Source organism: Nakaseomyces bracarensis, assembly GCF_045282275.1.
Source record: "Nakaseomyces bracarensis strain CBM3 chromosome Unknown Scaff2_0, whole genome shotgun sequence".
NCBI lineage: Eukaryota > Fungi > Ascomycota > Saccharomycetes > Saccharomycetales > Saccharomycetaceae > Nakaseomyces > Nakaseomyces bracarensis.
The window spans coordinates 495,309-510,000 of NW_027263961.1; the positions used below are offsets into that span (position 1 = coordinate 495,309).

At 34.1% G+C, this 14,692-nt stretch overlaps 4 protein-coding genes across 4 annotated transcripts; 3 read left to right on the top strand and 1 right to left on the bottom strand.

Moving 5' to 3' along the window:
* Positions 1 to 252: 252 nt before the first annotated feature.
* BAT1 (branched-chain-amino-acid transaminase BAT1) lies at positions 253 to 1,422 on the top strand (the record flags this gene model as incomplete). The annotated part of the gene is made up of 1 exon (XM_071050513.1): positions 253 to 1,422. One exon carries the CDS (start codon positions 253 to 255, stop codon positions 1,420 to 1,422), a length of 1,170 nt encoding a protein of 389 aa, XP_070908759.1.
* A 150-nt stretch (positions 1,423 to 1,572) lies between these two features.
* TOG1 (Tog1p) lies at positions 1,573 to 4,113 on the bottom strand (the record flags this gene model as incomplete). Its single annotated transcript, XM_071050514.1, has 1 exon — positions 1,573 to 4,113. One exon carries the CDS (start codon positions 4,111 to 4,113, stop codon positions 1,573 to 1,575), a length of 2,541 nt encoding a protein of 846 aa, XP_070908760.1.
* Positions 4,114 to 7,910: 3,797 nt separating this feature from the next.
* RNJ42_00345 (uncharacterized protein) lies at positions 7,911 to 10,175 on the top strand (the record flags this gene model as incomplete). The annotated part of the gene is made up of 1 exon (XM_071050515.1): positions 7,911 to 10,175. One exon carries the CDS (start codon positions 7,911 to 7,913, stop codon positions 10,173 to 10,175), a length of 2,265 nt encoding a protein of 754 aa, XP_070908761.1.
* A 1,351-nt stretch (positions 10,176 to 11,526) lies between these two features.
* On the top strand, positions 11,527 to 12,168 carry RNJ42_00346 (NAD(P)H-dependent oxidoreductase; the record flags this gene model as incomplete). Its single annotated transcript, XM_071050516.1, has 1 exon — positions 11,527 to 12,168. The coding sequence occupies one exon, from the start codon at positions 11,527 to 11,529 to the stop codon at positions 12,166 to 12,168; it is 642 nt and encodes a 213-aa protein (XP_070908762.1).
* Positions 12,169 to 14,692: the final 2,524 nt, after the last annotated feature.

The following is a 14,692-nucleotide window of genomic DNA, read 5'->3' on the forward strand; positions in this document are numbered from 1 at the left end:
AAGAATAAATTTGCGATGAAATGATTCGATTGTTCAATTTACACCGGTAACGGCCTAAAAGTGAAAAAAAAAAAAAGCATCGTGATATTTTTTCACTCAGTGAGTCAAAGCTCGAGATGGCCCATGAACGAGGTAGGACACATCAATATATATAGACAACACCAATTGAGTAAAAACTTGCTTAACGACATCTCTTACTTCCATCCTTTTCAATAGCAAACCTAAGAAAAACAATAACAATTGATAATGTTTATGCAAAGAACTGTTGCAAGTCTGTCTAGAGGCTTCGGTAGGAGGACTTTAGCCACGCTTGATGCTTCTAAGGTTACAATTACCAATACTTCTCAGCAATCTCAGCCTAGGCCTAACAACGAGTTAGTTTTCGGTCAAACTTTCACCGATCACATGCTTACTGTTGAATGGACAAAGGCTAACGGCTGGGGAGTACCAGAGATTAAGCCATACGGTAAGCTTGCTCTGGACCCATCATCCTGTGTATTCCATTACGGTTTCGAGCTTTTTGAAGGGTTGAAGGCTTATAGAACTCCTGACAACAAGATCACTATGTTTAGACCTGATATGAATATGATCCGTATGAACAAATCTGCTGCTAGAATCTGTCTGCCTACTTTTGACAGTGAAGAGTTGATTAAGCTAATGGGTAAGTTGATTGAGCAGGATAAACATTTGGTTCCAACCGGTACTGGTTACTCTCTGTACATCAGACCTACATTGATCGGTACCACCGATGGTCTAGGTGTTGGTGTCCCAGACAGGGCTCTTCTATTTGTTATCACTTCTCCAGTTGGTCCATACTATAAGACCGGTTTCAAGGCCGTCAAATTAGAGGCTACTGATTACGCTACTAGAGCTTGGCCAGGTGGTGTTGGTGACAAGAAATTGGGTGCCAACTATGCTCCATGTATTCTACCACAACTTCAAGCTGCCGAAAGAGGTTACCAACAAAACTTATGGCTATTTGGTCCTGAAAAGAACATTACTGAGGTTGGTACTATGAACGTTTTCTTTGCTTTCAAGGATTCCGTAACTGGTAGAAAAGAATTAGTAACCGCTCCTTTAGATGGTACCATTCTAGAAGGTGTGACAAGAGACTCCATCCTATCTCTAACCAGAGAGAGATTAGACCCAGCTGAGTGGGACATAAACGAACGTTATTACACAATCACAGAAGTAGCAGAAAGAGCTAAGAAGGGTGAACTATTAGAAGCCTTCGGTGCAGGTACCGCTGCTGTTGTATCTCCAATCAAAGCCATCGGATGGCAAGGAAAGGACATTGAGGTGCCACTAACGCCAGGAGAGCAAACCGGTCCTATCACAAAACAAGTTGCTGAATGGATTGCTAACATCCAATACGGTAAGGAAAAGTACGGTAACTGGTCAAGAGTTGTTGCTGAATTATAAAATTAATAGATAGATTTTTTACCACTCAAATTAAATATAAACTATATAATATCTTTTAGTGCTAATGAAATGCATATGACGTTTAATTTTAAAGAGGAAAAAAAAGTTATTTGGAATCTATCAATTTTATAAAAATATTTCAAGCACATTTCATGAGTTAATGTTACGGTTATTTATGCCATTACATTCATTGTCGTCGTTATTATTATCCAGAACTCCCCCGTTAATACTGAAGGGGTCATTGTTAAGAGGTTTCCTAAAGTCTAGACCATCAAGAAAATCGGTATAAACAGAAGCAAATGAATCAGAATTGAGTAAAGTTTCAAACGTTATTTCCGGTTCTGTGGTTGGATTGCTTATTACATTCGCAAGCTCTTTATCGGTAGGATTTTTTGTTGATTCTGGAGAAAATGTGGTTGATATCTTTTCACTTCCAGATGGGGAAGAGGAGCTTTGTACCTCAGATTCTAATTGTTTCATACGTTGGAGCAATTTTTCACCCATTGTTTCCTTGAAGTGAGCGATTAGATGTTCCTGGTATGAGCCCGACACGCTTACCTCCAGAAGTGGTCTGAAAATTAACGAGGTAATTTCATTAAGTTCCTCATATATCACAACTAAATATTCATCTACGCTTCTCAAATGGTTTATTATATGCTCCTCGGAAAAATGGCGGTTCCTTTTAGCCGATATTTGTGCATAAATACGACAACAGAGATATGTCAAAGATACAACTTGACGACAAATTAATTCTGATATTGGGATATTTGTATCATCAGGTAAATCTCCTACAGGTCCGGATCGTTTTAATAGACTTACAATTCTGCATACAACGATAATATTCTCAATGGGTTCGTTTTCTGGATTCTCAATAACACTCAACATTAAGTTAAGACACATCAAATTAATGTACGTAAGGAATCTCCCAACAAAGAATGAACTGAACTCAACAGCCATTTTGAGACCATCCACTGAGCATGAGTAAATACTTTTATAAGATATTTCCAAACACTTTTCGAGTTCACCAGAACTAGATATCTCCAATGCTTTCATCCTGAATATCATACTTTCTAAAGCTATGAAACATCTAATTCTTGTATCTGAGAAATATACTAAAAACTCCAGCAATTCATCATTTCCATAGTTGATATGCGTCAAGCTTTTGAGGAAGAGTTCCATATTGTTAATGATTTCGATTGATTCTCTATAAGCTTTACAGAACTTCTCTAACATTGTATCAATGGGTTTTTTAACAGTAGCGAATAGTCTGTAATCGTTAAATTCTTTATTATAGAGTATCTCGCAATTAATATATTCAACATACTTCCCCAATAAAATATAACCTAACACTCTAATATCTGTTTCATTTAAATAACTGCTATTACATTTCGTTAACATTTCCATACATGACATCGATTCATCTAAACCAGCTTCCATCAGCCTTCTAGGTAAGAGACAAGTAATTTTATAGTCGCATATTAAAGGAGCTTTACCGGAAGATAACGCAAACCATTTATCCCACCAATATGATTCCCACCATATTAGTCTATTCCTCTCAGCATTTTCTTCTGACAGAGATATATAATATTCCCATGAATTAAGACCTAAGTCTAATGCTCTCCTTACAGCACAAGCCAGCATTTTACCTACCGTATATAGTTCCTCATGCCAATGTGACATTCTAACCCATCTCAACAAAGTTGGAATAATAATTTCATGATGCATGTCAGCATATATTACCTTACTTGAGAATTCAAGAACCAAACAGGTGAGAATATCTTCAAATTCAAAAAGCTCTGTAGTTATAGCAAACTTATCTCCAAGACCAGAATGATATCTATAACAATTTAGCCAAGCAAAATCCACTAATTTAGCAAAAAATTCTATAGGTCTTAGTGCCAGTTCTTCATAAAGATCCCGCGAGAGTATATCTTGAGCACCCATACGGTCAATATCCAAGTGCAAATCCCTTAAGTAACTCTCGAGAGTTTTGCAACGCCGTCCTTTTGAGTATTTTGCGAAACACCATTCGATTGGAGTCGTTTTCTGTTTGATATCCTCTGCATAATGCATTTGAGCCATGTCCAAGAATTTCATGTAAATATACATGGTCTCTCTAGTCGAATTATTATTTGAGTAAGCAATTAATCTCTTGAACATCCAACTAAAACCATATTTGGAGAATATAGCCATGGTCGAGTGAATACCAAAATATGGTGTAACATTTGCACCCCCTAGCTTTTTCAAATCAACGCTTCCAAACCTATTGAAACAAATGGAATTAATCTCCACTAATTGTCTTTCCAATGACCCCTGGCCATCATATTCCCTAACACTTTCTTCATCAACTGATAAGTTTATATCTGATTGAAGTTCCGATATCTTTCGTTCTATTTCCTCCAACGTGTTTCGAAGCTTCCCCGATTTTGTAACTCTTTCATTTCTCGATAACGACTTCGCACTCCTATGAAGCATCCTCAACTCTCTATAGAGTTCATTATCCCTTCTGTACAATGATTTTGACTTTGGAAACGCCACCCCATTAAAGACACAAGTGGTGCCCGCAGTCATACAAGTGGAACAAGGCTGTTCGCCGTCACATTTAACTTTACGTCTCCGACAGACATCACAAGCCCTTGTAACTCTCTCTTTATTAGAAATTTTAATCCGTTTCACCACAGGAGGGGCCATTTAACCGTAATATATATATATGTTCAACCCCGCTCTTATTATCGATGAATTTTAAATATTGCTATACTTCAGTTGTTAATTAATCTTACTCCAAGATTTATTGAACAGCCGAACCCCAACTATATCAGCTTCGATTTTAACAGAATTTTTTTTTTACTTTATCAATGTGAGGCTGAAATCACCTTGGTATCAACTGATGAACAGTATTTTGTAACCCTCAACACCTAAAAAAATCCTTTTAAGCTTCCTGTGCTAACTTACACTCCTAAAGCTGTGTTAGCTCGATGAAGACATAAATAATAATACCAACAGACTAGATAACATTCTAAAAATCATAACTAATGAATTATTGAAAACATAAAAATAGTTAAAAAATATATATATCGATAATTTCCATAAACAACAACACAGGGACCATTTCACTGTACATCACTGACACAGGAAATCACATAGACAGACAATCACATAGACACATCTCCTATCGCTTTTTTTTCTTACTAGGCTCACTTGGGAACTTCTCTTTAACAGTTAAGAAGCATTCTCCTAGCCGAAACTCTTTTCCCGCAATCACGGTGTTTGAAAAGAAAAGTTTAAACGGAAAAATTGATGTTAAGTAAAATATTCGCATGTTCGTTGTGCTACTTACTCTCAGCACGCACTACAGTTGGGAAATTGGTCATTCATCTTTCGTACTTTGTAGGACGCCGAATAACTTTTCTTTTAGTTCTATACAATTTCTTCTCACTGCTACTTTACCTAAGGTAAAACGAAGAAAAACCAACAAACAGTGAAGAACATAAAGAATAAAAAAAAAGCAATAACTAAATTAAAAACCCACTGTGGGTTAAGCTTTGGACGTCAAATAATATTATTGTATGTAAGAGATGGTGAGAAAAAAAAATTCGATCTCATTACGGTAACATTTATTTAAATGTTTACTAAAAAATAAAATCTCCGCGACGGGGAATTGAACCCCGATCTGGCACGCGACAAGCGCCCATTCTGACCATTAAACTATCACGGATCTAAATCTTATTGGAAGACCTTTGAAACATTTATACTTTGTTTTTAGTATAATTAAATTCTACCTTGTTATCAATTTTGCGGCTATCACTACCATTTCTGTAGATGTTGTTTTTGCTAGCAGCCTCACATGTACAAATTTCACTTGCATACTTCTCCCCCTTCTAATATTCACTAAAATCTTTAAACTACCGAATGCCTCAGTGAATAGCAATACACATAAAGTCTGTTGGTCATCCACAGTTCACAGTATATTACGTGTAGTCATGATAGTGGTACTTAGGATTGTATGACTGCAGAAAAGACTTGCGCAGAATAACAGCTTCGTTATTTTTATTTATTTAGTTCGTATGATATATCCACAATGCTTATTTTTGTAGAACATAATCTATAATTCCTTGTAAGGCACTACTATTTTGATTCAGTTATGAAGGGAGAAATAGTAAAAAAAACGTAAATAGAAAATGAGCAGGTGTATATGTAACTGAATGTAAATATAAGAGCTCCAAATTTCTCAGTTGAAGGGAATTCATTCCTCTTTTTAGATAACGATCGTTATAACAAATGCATTCTGATTCTCCACTGTAGTGTAAATCACTAGGATTCTCCAATGTATAACCTGAGGTCCATTGTTGAAAGTTTTGAAGTTATTTACTCAAAAGGCGACATATTTGATAATATTAATTTACTTTCAAATTTCAATGCTTTTTGACTATAGTTAAATAATGAGAACCCTTCACATTTCTGCTTTTATTTAAATTACTGATATCGAGATAGCGAAACACTCAACAGAAGATAAGACAAAGAAATATGAAATAAGACCGTTTAGAAATAGATAATATTAGTATGTCATCTAATTATTATAAATCTAAAACATGACGTTTAATCAAATGCGTATCCAACAAATTTTTGAAAATTCTTACACTCTTTTAAGATACAGCTAAAATCCATTTAAGGTTTAGTTGTAACAAATGTCGTATACATATTGAGGATAAAAGAAAACAAAGATCAACATTTCAAAGAGATGGGCTTCAACTTCAGAAATACAGTCATTAACTTTATTGAATAATTTATGCAAAATATGTTCGTTTGTTTCACTGTTTCTTTCTGCTGTGAGGATTACTTCCAACAAGCAGTATATCTTTGATTTACAAAAAAATCCGCATGATAACGACTGTCGATCAGCAGAAATTTTTAAGAATCCGCTTTTAATAGTCGCATGTGTAACATAGAAGAATATAACATATAGTATTATTGTGAGAATTACTGAAGTTCCCCCCTCCTGTAGTCCCCTCGTTTATTCAGAATTGTCGTAGCATAGAGATGCTACCTCCACTATTAATTTAAAATGAATCAAATTTTACTAATGGGAATGAGGAGCTAGAACATATAAGGATTCATGCCTAATTTACACATTTATCTCGGAACCTTAGATACTAATAGAAATCTACTCAGGAAAAAAGAAACAGGAGACAAAATACGTACGGTGTAGCCCGATTGCTTTGAATATGAGATAACCCTTAGTTGTTGTTTTTTTGCCATTCTTAGCACCCAAGTGTATACGAGTGATTTTAAGTTAAAGTTCATAAATAATATTGAATAACACTAAAAAAGAATGAAAAAGAATTCAACGGCACACAATTTCATAAAAATAATTAAAACTAAGTATATAAATAGAGGCTTTCCCAATTAGGAAAGTCTCTTCGTTAAAGTAACAAAAAGTTTTCTTTCTTTTTTCATGTTTTCCTGTTTTCTCGGGGAAGCGCGTTTCCACCCATTTCGCTCTAAGAATCAGAGAGGGGAAAAAATTAGATTTCCACCATTGTGCGTATTGACCCACACGCAGTATTGCGGTGGCAAGGAAAGATAAGAAGTCAGCTGTTGACTGTGTATACAGCTACATGTTCGTTTATGCAAGATCCGGATTTCTAATATGGAGAGATAAATATTGTACTTATCTCACTTAAGCAGTTTCTCTTGTATTTATTTATTTCGTTTGAAATGTAAGTGAACGAAGGATTTGTTCAAACCCAAAACTGTCAATCTCTATATATTTTCCTCAGGTCAGCCAAATTCTTTTCAGGTATTGTTCTAAGATATGTTTTTTTCACAATTTAGAGTTTTTACCAAAAACAAACTTTGGCATGTAGTTACGAGCTTTTTTTTTTTAAAAATTCGTTTAAATAATGCTGTTTTTCAGAGAATAGTGCCATTATAACAACCTTAGTGCTGTCCACTATATAAAAAATGAAAGCTACATCTCTTGATTTAGGACAGCGTAAAGGTGCAACGCGTTGGAGAGGCGTTTACATAAAATTACGATACCAGATATCTAGCCGTAATAAACAAAGTATTAACATATACTAAGTATAGTTGCACCCTTCAACAAGCTTCAAATGCAAGGATAAAAAATTGGTACTGCCAGAGGAAAAAAATTGTATCACTTCAAGTGTTTATTTTTTATAATTTAGTCGTTCCTGATATGATTTGCACTTTTACGTAAAGTGTTGAAACAAAAATATCCATCTAAAAACTTTCCAAAAGAGGCATAAGAGTGGGATTATACTGCATACTGACTGAAACTGAATTTCATTTATTATCAGATGGAATACATATATAAACCTGCTACTGATATATGATGATGATGTATTTTTATTGACTCCGATCTATATTCAACTCCGAAAGTTATCTTTTAAGATATCACCAGTCGTGGCTATTGAAAGAAACATTCTGATATACCTTTTCTCATTTTATAAAGGATAATACAGTAAAAAATGATACATCTTAGGAGCTTTTTTGTAGCTCTGTTATTATTTGCAAACGCCTTTGCTGGTAACTCTCCAAAATTAACTAATATTTGTCAATTTCCAGAAGATGCAACAAGGAATAGTGGTTTTAACATTGAGCTAAGATCGATTCCCCTGTGGGCTGTTTCTGGTGATGACTATCATTCACTACTTAAATTCCCAGGAATTTCTACTTCTGGTGATGGTACTTTCAATGGTCAAACAAAGCCATACATTGATATATCCGGGTGGTTTCCCAAAATTTTCGGCACAACGTACTTCATAACTTCAAACATGCTAGGTGAATTAGTTGGTTACTTCGTACCCACGGTAACAGGTGAATATACTTTTAGCTTACATAATTCAGATGACGCAGCTATCATATATATTGGTAACCCCTCAGCTTTCCCATGTGGATCTATCGGTACTTGGCCAACCCCGCAAGAAGCTGACATAACTGTGTGTGATTCTATTACTCCAAACACTACACTATATATGGTTGAAGGTCTGGCTTATCCTGTTAGGATATCTTGGTATAATATTGGAGGTAACGGTAAATTGGATGCCCAATTTGTTGATCCTGAAGGTACAACACACTCCGATTGGAATGGATACATTTGGAGGTACGATGATTTAGAGAATGTGACTTATATTCCTACTCCTTCGGCATCTACTACCACTGCATCAGGTTATGTTCTAAGTCCTACCACCACTAGTACTTCCATTAGTTCTTATACCGATGTGAATGGCTATCTAACTGAAGAAGACTTTTATTTTGAGGAAGTTCCAACAAGCACCGAATCTATTAGTGTCCCATCTCCTATCACAACCAACCTAGGAAACTATAGTGTTACAGGCGACAAGATTATTTCATTTTACAGTACTACAGGGACAGATGGCAGACCATACACCGCATCAACTACTATTTACAATCTTCACTCACTCACCTATAATTTAAGTATACCTCAACCAACAACTATTAAATTAGGAAATTGGAGTATTACAGGTGAAGAAGTTATCTCATATTATAGCACCACTGAAGATGATGGTAAACCTGTTGTAACATCTACCACTAACTATTACATGTACAATGTATCAAACTCAGTAAACGTACCCACACCTATTACTAACGTTATTGGTAATTATAGTATCACGGGTGAAGAAATAATATCGTTCTATAGTACAGAAGCTTCTGACGGACAACCAATAACTGGCTCAACAACTATTTACAACGTACGCAACGTATCACACCCAACATCGTTGAGTCAACAAAGCTCAAGTAATATGATTTCATCAGAGATCATGCATAACACCTCTTCTACTTCTATAATTGAACCAATACCTGATACTATATCGTTAAACTCGTTAAACTCGTTTAACCGTACAGTGGTAAACTCGATTTCACGTACTTCAAGTCATGCTCCAATAGTTTCTAAAAGCCCAGACTCTATCTCTGGTTATAACCAAAGCGTTTCATTAACAGATCCAGAAAGATTGGAGACCCCAACTGTTTTTGTGACAAGGACGAGTTTATCAACAAGGCATTCATTGGTTACTATAACTAGCTGTGATGACCATGCCTGTAACGTTGTAACAGAAACTGTTGATGATATAATCACTTTAACCACTACCTACTGTCCAGACACCGAAGATTTTATCCAAAATACGGATAATGCCAGTAAAAATGTTTCTTTAACATCTGGATGTAGCGACGGCCCATGCATTCTATCCACGACAATATCACAAAACAACTCTCCAGCAAAAACAGTTACCGTTACTACTACAATTACAGACGAAACGGGTACACAAACACAGACCGAAAGAATTACTGTAAACGGAAAAGATAATATCAAAACAGTTACAGAAGTTGTAAAGGTAACAGTTGAGGAAGTTAATGATCATGCAGTAAAAACAGAAACCGGAACTGTGGAAGAAATGTATGTTTCAACTGTAACTGAAACAGTAGACGAATTCAACACTTTTAATAAGGTTGTTACAGAAACAGAGAATGTAAGAAAGAATATTGTTAATAAGGAAACTACTTTGGATACTATTGTTAGAGGCAGCGCTTCCACAACTCAAGCAAAAGAAGACATTAACACTTCCTCTTCATCGAAAGTAGCCCAAGTTACAAACACTAAAGTGCCCAGTGGTTTTGCTGTACAATCTATAAATGTCGCTGGTAAGCCTGTGGCTCAGCTCACAACAGTTATATCTGTTTTCTTCACTTCAATCATTATCTCATTCTTTTAGTTATAATTAAGACAGGAATTAAAATTTGCCTTAACTATTAATTGAATGTTTATCACAAATATTATCCCTTTTCATTGTAAATTTAAGATATCTGCTCTTCCAATTGTACTATTTTTAAAGACCTTGTTATATAGAATTAGAGGTACTATAAAAAAATAAAAATATAGCCAATATTTAACCATATATGATAAAGTTTGCTCTAGATGTTTGTAGGTAAACCAATATACTTGAGTACATATATTAGTTCATAACATCTGATGGATTTTCTACTATGGAAGGAACATTTATTTTGTATTACAATATTTGAGATGAATCCTCTAAACTATCCAACCGTAGAAGATATAATGCTAAATTTTTCGATCATAAACTTATACAAGACTGAACACAATGCTTATATAATGCTATTATAGGATATAACGAGATATTATCACGAGAACTGTTTCTTCAAACAAAAACTATGGATACAGAATCTTGCTTGTATTTAGCGTATTAAACGCAGGTACGGTGACTACTAACTAAAACTAATTGAACAATAAAAAGCACGAATAATTAACCATACCATAAAATAAGTCATTTTAGCTGTTAAGTGAGATAAACACGAAAAGCCGTAAAAGCTTAAAAAACACTTTCAAATACAATGGAAAAGCTTCATAGATGTGTCAATTAAAGCATTTCATACTGGTAAATCTTTAAAAGCTCCATATTTCAATAATATTAAAGTATTCAATGAGATTGCAAAGATGATCTCTTTATTACCCAATGTTCAAGAAATCCAGTGTTAAGCTATTAAAGCAATCTCAAAAAAAATAAATTTCTGTATTAAACACTTATTCTTCACATGCGAGATTCTCAGGTGACACAATTTTTTTTTTTTTTTTTTTTTTGATGAATGTGCATATGATTTTTTTCAAATAATGGAAGGAACCACATCTGCCCAAAAAGTCTACACAATGTAAGCACAGAAAAAGCGCAGAAATCTCAAAATTAGATATCCACCCCCCTTTTTTTGTTCGCTAGTAATTTTGCGCAGTATACACCAGCATGTGAAAATGAATTACTAAGCAATCTGGAGAAGTAGCGAACAGAAAAATACGTAAATCGCTGAATTACGTATTCTTTCAACCAAAGAATTTGGCGTTTTTCTAGAAAATGGCTTGTGATGACGTAAGGTATCTCGAGAATACGAGTTTCAACATTTGATTACGCATTTACAATGCCGTCTTATACAATACTACTAATGCTATTTGAAAACTTATAAAAGTAATCAACTTTGTAAAATATATTTTGTTGGGGAAAGAATTATGCTTATCTTTCAAGTAAGCATTTATACACCTATAATTTATTTTTGAGAATGCGTATTTTATTTGTGTTTGCACACCCTGACAAACAATCCCTGAATGGTGCTCTTCTAGATGATGCAATTACATATCTGAAAGATAATGGACATGAGATCAAAGTAAGTGATTTGTACCAGGACAACTTCAAAGCAATTTTAGATGGGGATGATGCACCAGATCGCACGGAAGAAGGTAAGTTTCGAGCCTTTTTCGATAGAGAACTTTCAGCTAGAAATGGACATATACCAGATGATATTAAAAGGGAACAGGATAAAGTATTTTGGGCTGACCTAATTCTATTCCAATACCCTCTTTGGTGGTTTGGTATGCCAGCAATTATGAAAGGATGGTTAGACAGGGTCTTGATGTCTGGTTTTGCATTCTCTAACAACCCTAACGGTAAGGGTGGCCCTCTATTAGCTGGTAAGAAGGCAATGATGCTTGTGACTGCTGGGGCTAAGTATGATCAATTTGCCAACGGTGGTAAATTTGGTGATATTGAGCAAAACTTTTTTCCAATCAAAAGAACATTTGAATGCTGCGGTATCGAACCTATTGATGATCATGTTATTTATGGTACCATTTCTAGAAGCCCTCAAAATTATGACCTGATTGTTAAGAACATGAAATCCGCATTAGATAAGTTAAATGCTTAATACGAGAATATGCCAATATTTTATGATAGATCACTAAACATCAGCATAGAATATCGACGCAGAATGGCATGCTGAATTGAGTGTTTGATATCCTTAGAAAACCTATTTGAAGTTCTTGAATCAGATTAAAATACTATTCATGCATCATCTTTTTGTAACGGGTCATATATTTATGAGATATATATATTGGTAAATATGAAGATAACTATAGCAATGTATTAAGTAGTGATTCTCCATTACAGTTATCTTTTTGATACATTGTACGCTAGTTGGCCAACACTTCCACAATTTCAAAAATACCAGTGTTATCAATGGCCTCTATATGTTTCCAAATCAGACCACGTTAGTAAAATAATGCCCATAAATAAATGATAAGGAGTATTTAACACAAATATTCGGACACTGCTATTTCATTTAGCTAGAAAAAAGTACCATTTTTACTTTTACTAAGGTCTAATTTATTCTTGTACTTAATACTATCATGAAAAGTATTTACAGAATAAAAGTAACTAAGAGTTTAGTCAATTTAGGAATTAACAAAAAAGTATAGAGTTCAAACACGTGGCTTAAAATCATAGAAACTAAAATATAAAGACGTGCTACAATGCAGTTACCTTCTGTATGCTAGTATTGACGTCTTATTATATGTAAGGGTTAGTTTGCTTGGGGTGGCAAAATAAAGTCATTCATTTAGAGAACTACTATGCCTTTTGAGCGAATATATCTATGTTCTCTCCGTTCCTATTTCATCTATACAGCTCATGTTTGCTTTGTTAATGATGGAAAGGAGAACTATATTCTTTTTTATCTACTAAGAAAAGAATATAGTCAGCTTTGTTCAACTGCCGGGACCAATGTCCTTGGCATTAAATAATTCGAAATGTATCGACGAATCGAGAGAGGGTTAGCACCGTAAAGTACGAAGTGCAAATCCATTTTAGCTCATTCGTGTGAAATCCTTCATTTTATTTTGTTCTTTCGAAGTTGATAACTAGGGACAGGAATAGTAATTTGCAGCATATAAAAGAATGATAGATTCAGATTGAGTGGGACTAAGAACCTGTATTTGCATTAATCTCTGCATTTATGATGCTATAGCGCTGCATATTTCTAAATATATAGCTAAAATATAAATTGTCTAATAATATAGAATACAATTATCTTACTCTCGTATGAACTTTAAGCCTTGTATCTAAAGAGGAAATATTCAGTTATTACGGAAAAAGGTATTCTATAGTGTGTTTAAACTTTGTAGGCATATAATCTGATTTATATAACAAACAAAGCCTACAAGTTGTACTTCATCAATTCACTATAATCATGAATTAATAATAGTGATGATTTGTTAAGACTGTCTAAGTATGATTTTTATGTTAGAGATGTTTTAGCTAGAATGAAATTAATCTACAAATGATTTTATTTTAAATTATCTTCCGTTTTGTTTATATATTTTCAACTACAAAAAAAGTTACTTCCTTGTTAAAATATAAGTTTGGCGTTGTTTTGAATTTGAATATGGTATTGATTGCCCCGAAATTCTAATATTTACATTCCAGTGGTCACCTTTTTTCAGTGATGACAGGGGTACTAATTTATTTAGACGTAATGTACATTTGGTACAAAATATTCACTATCTCGATTAATGAATTGTTCATCGCTTGATTGTTTATGTACATCAAATGCTGAGACAAAAAGAATCAATCTCAAGGGCTGAGAACATAACGTACTTTTTGGATAGTGACCAACCGTGTAGCTTTTAACCGTGACCGGTTTTTACCAGTTGTAATATCTTCGGTTAAAAGCTAATCTAACTTATTTTATTTACAGGGCAAAATAAGTTGCTTTAAAAAATTCTAACGGAAACTATTTCAGTCTCTTTCTTAAATGTTCATAATCTATCATTATTCCTGAACTTGAAGGTTTCATCTTTTTAAAAATAGTAGATATAATTTATTATGTAAAGTTGATGAGATCGTAGATATATGTTTTTATCAATCGAAGTTCTAAAAGACATCTCAATTAATTTTAAAAAAATATGAATAGAAGAAAAGTTATATTAGTCTGCACAGAATATAACACTCAGGGTAGAAGGTTTTATGTTGACATCGAAGAAAGTATCTAACTTGCATTAGTTTACATTGCGCTTTTATAGAAAACTATAGGAAGTGAATCATATATCTGGTATGCCATTTTAATAAATCGCTTTTTACTTTAATATTACTTTTTGATCAAAACATATAGAGGCAATTTCCTTGAAATATAATTCATATTAGTACTTGCTTTTGATTTATTCTCCTACCTACATCATTATTAGTATGGTTTCAAAAACAAAATATTATTATTTATTCTTGCGTGGCTGTATAAAAAAATTTGATAATGCTTAGATATATTATAAAAATATGCCATATGGCAGTAACTAGTTTACCCGGCCTCCCTTTTAACTTTCTTTTCCATTGAAGGGTGTTCCACAAATAGTCTTGTACTGCCTAGAAGAATTTTCCACCGTCACTTCCTTACAACCATG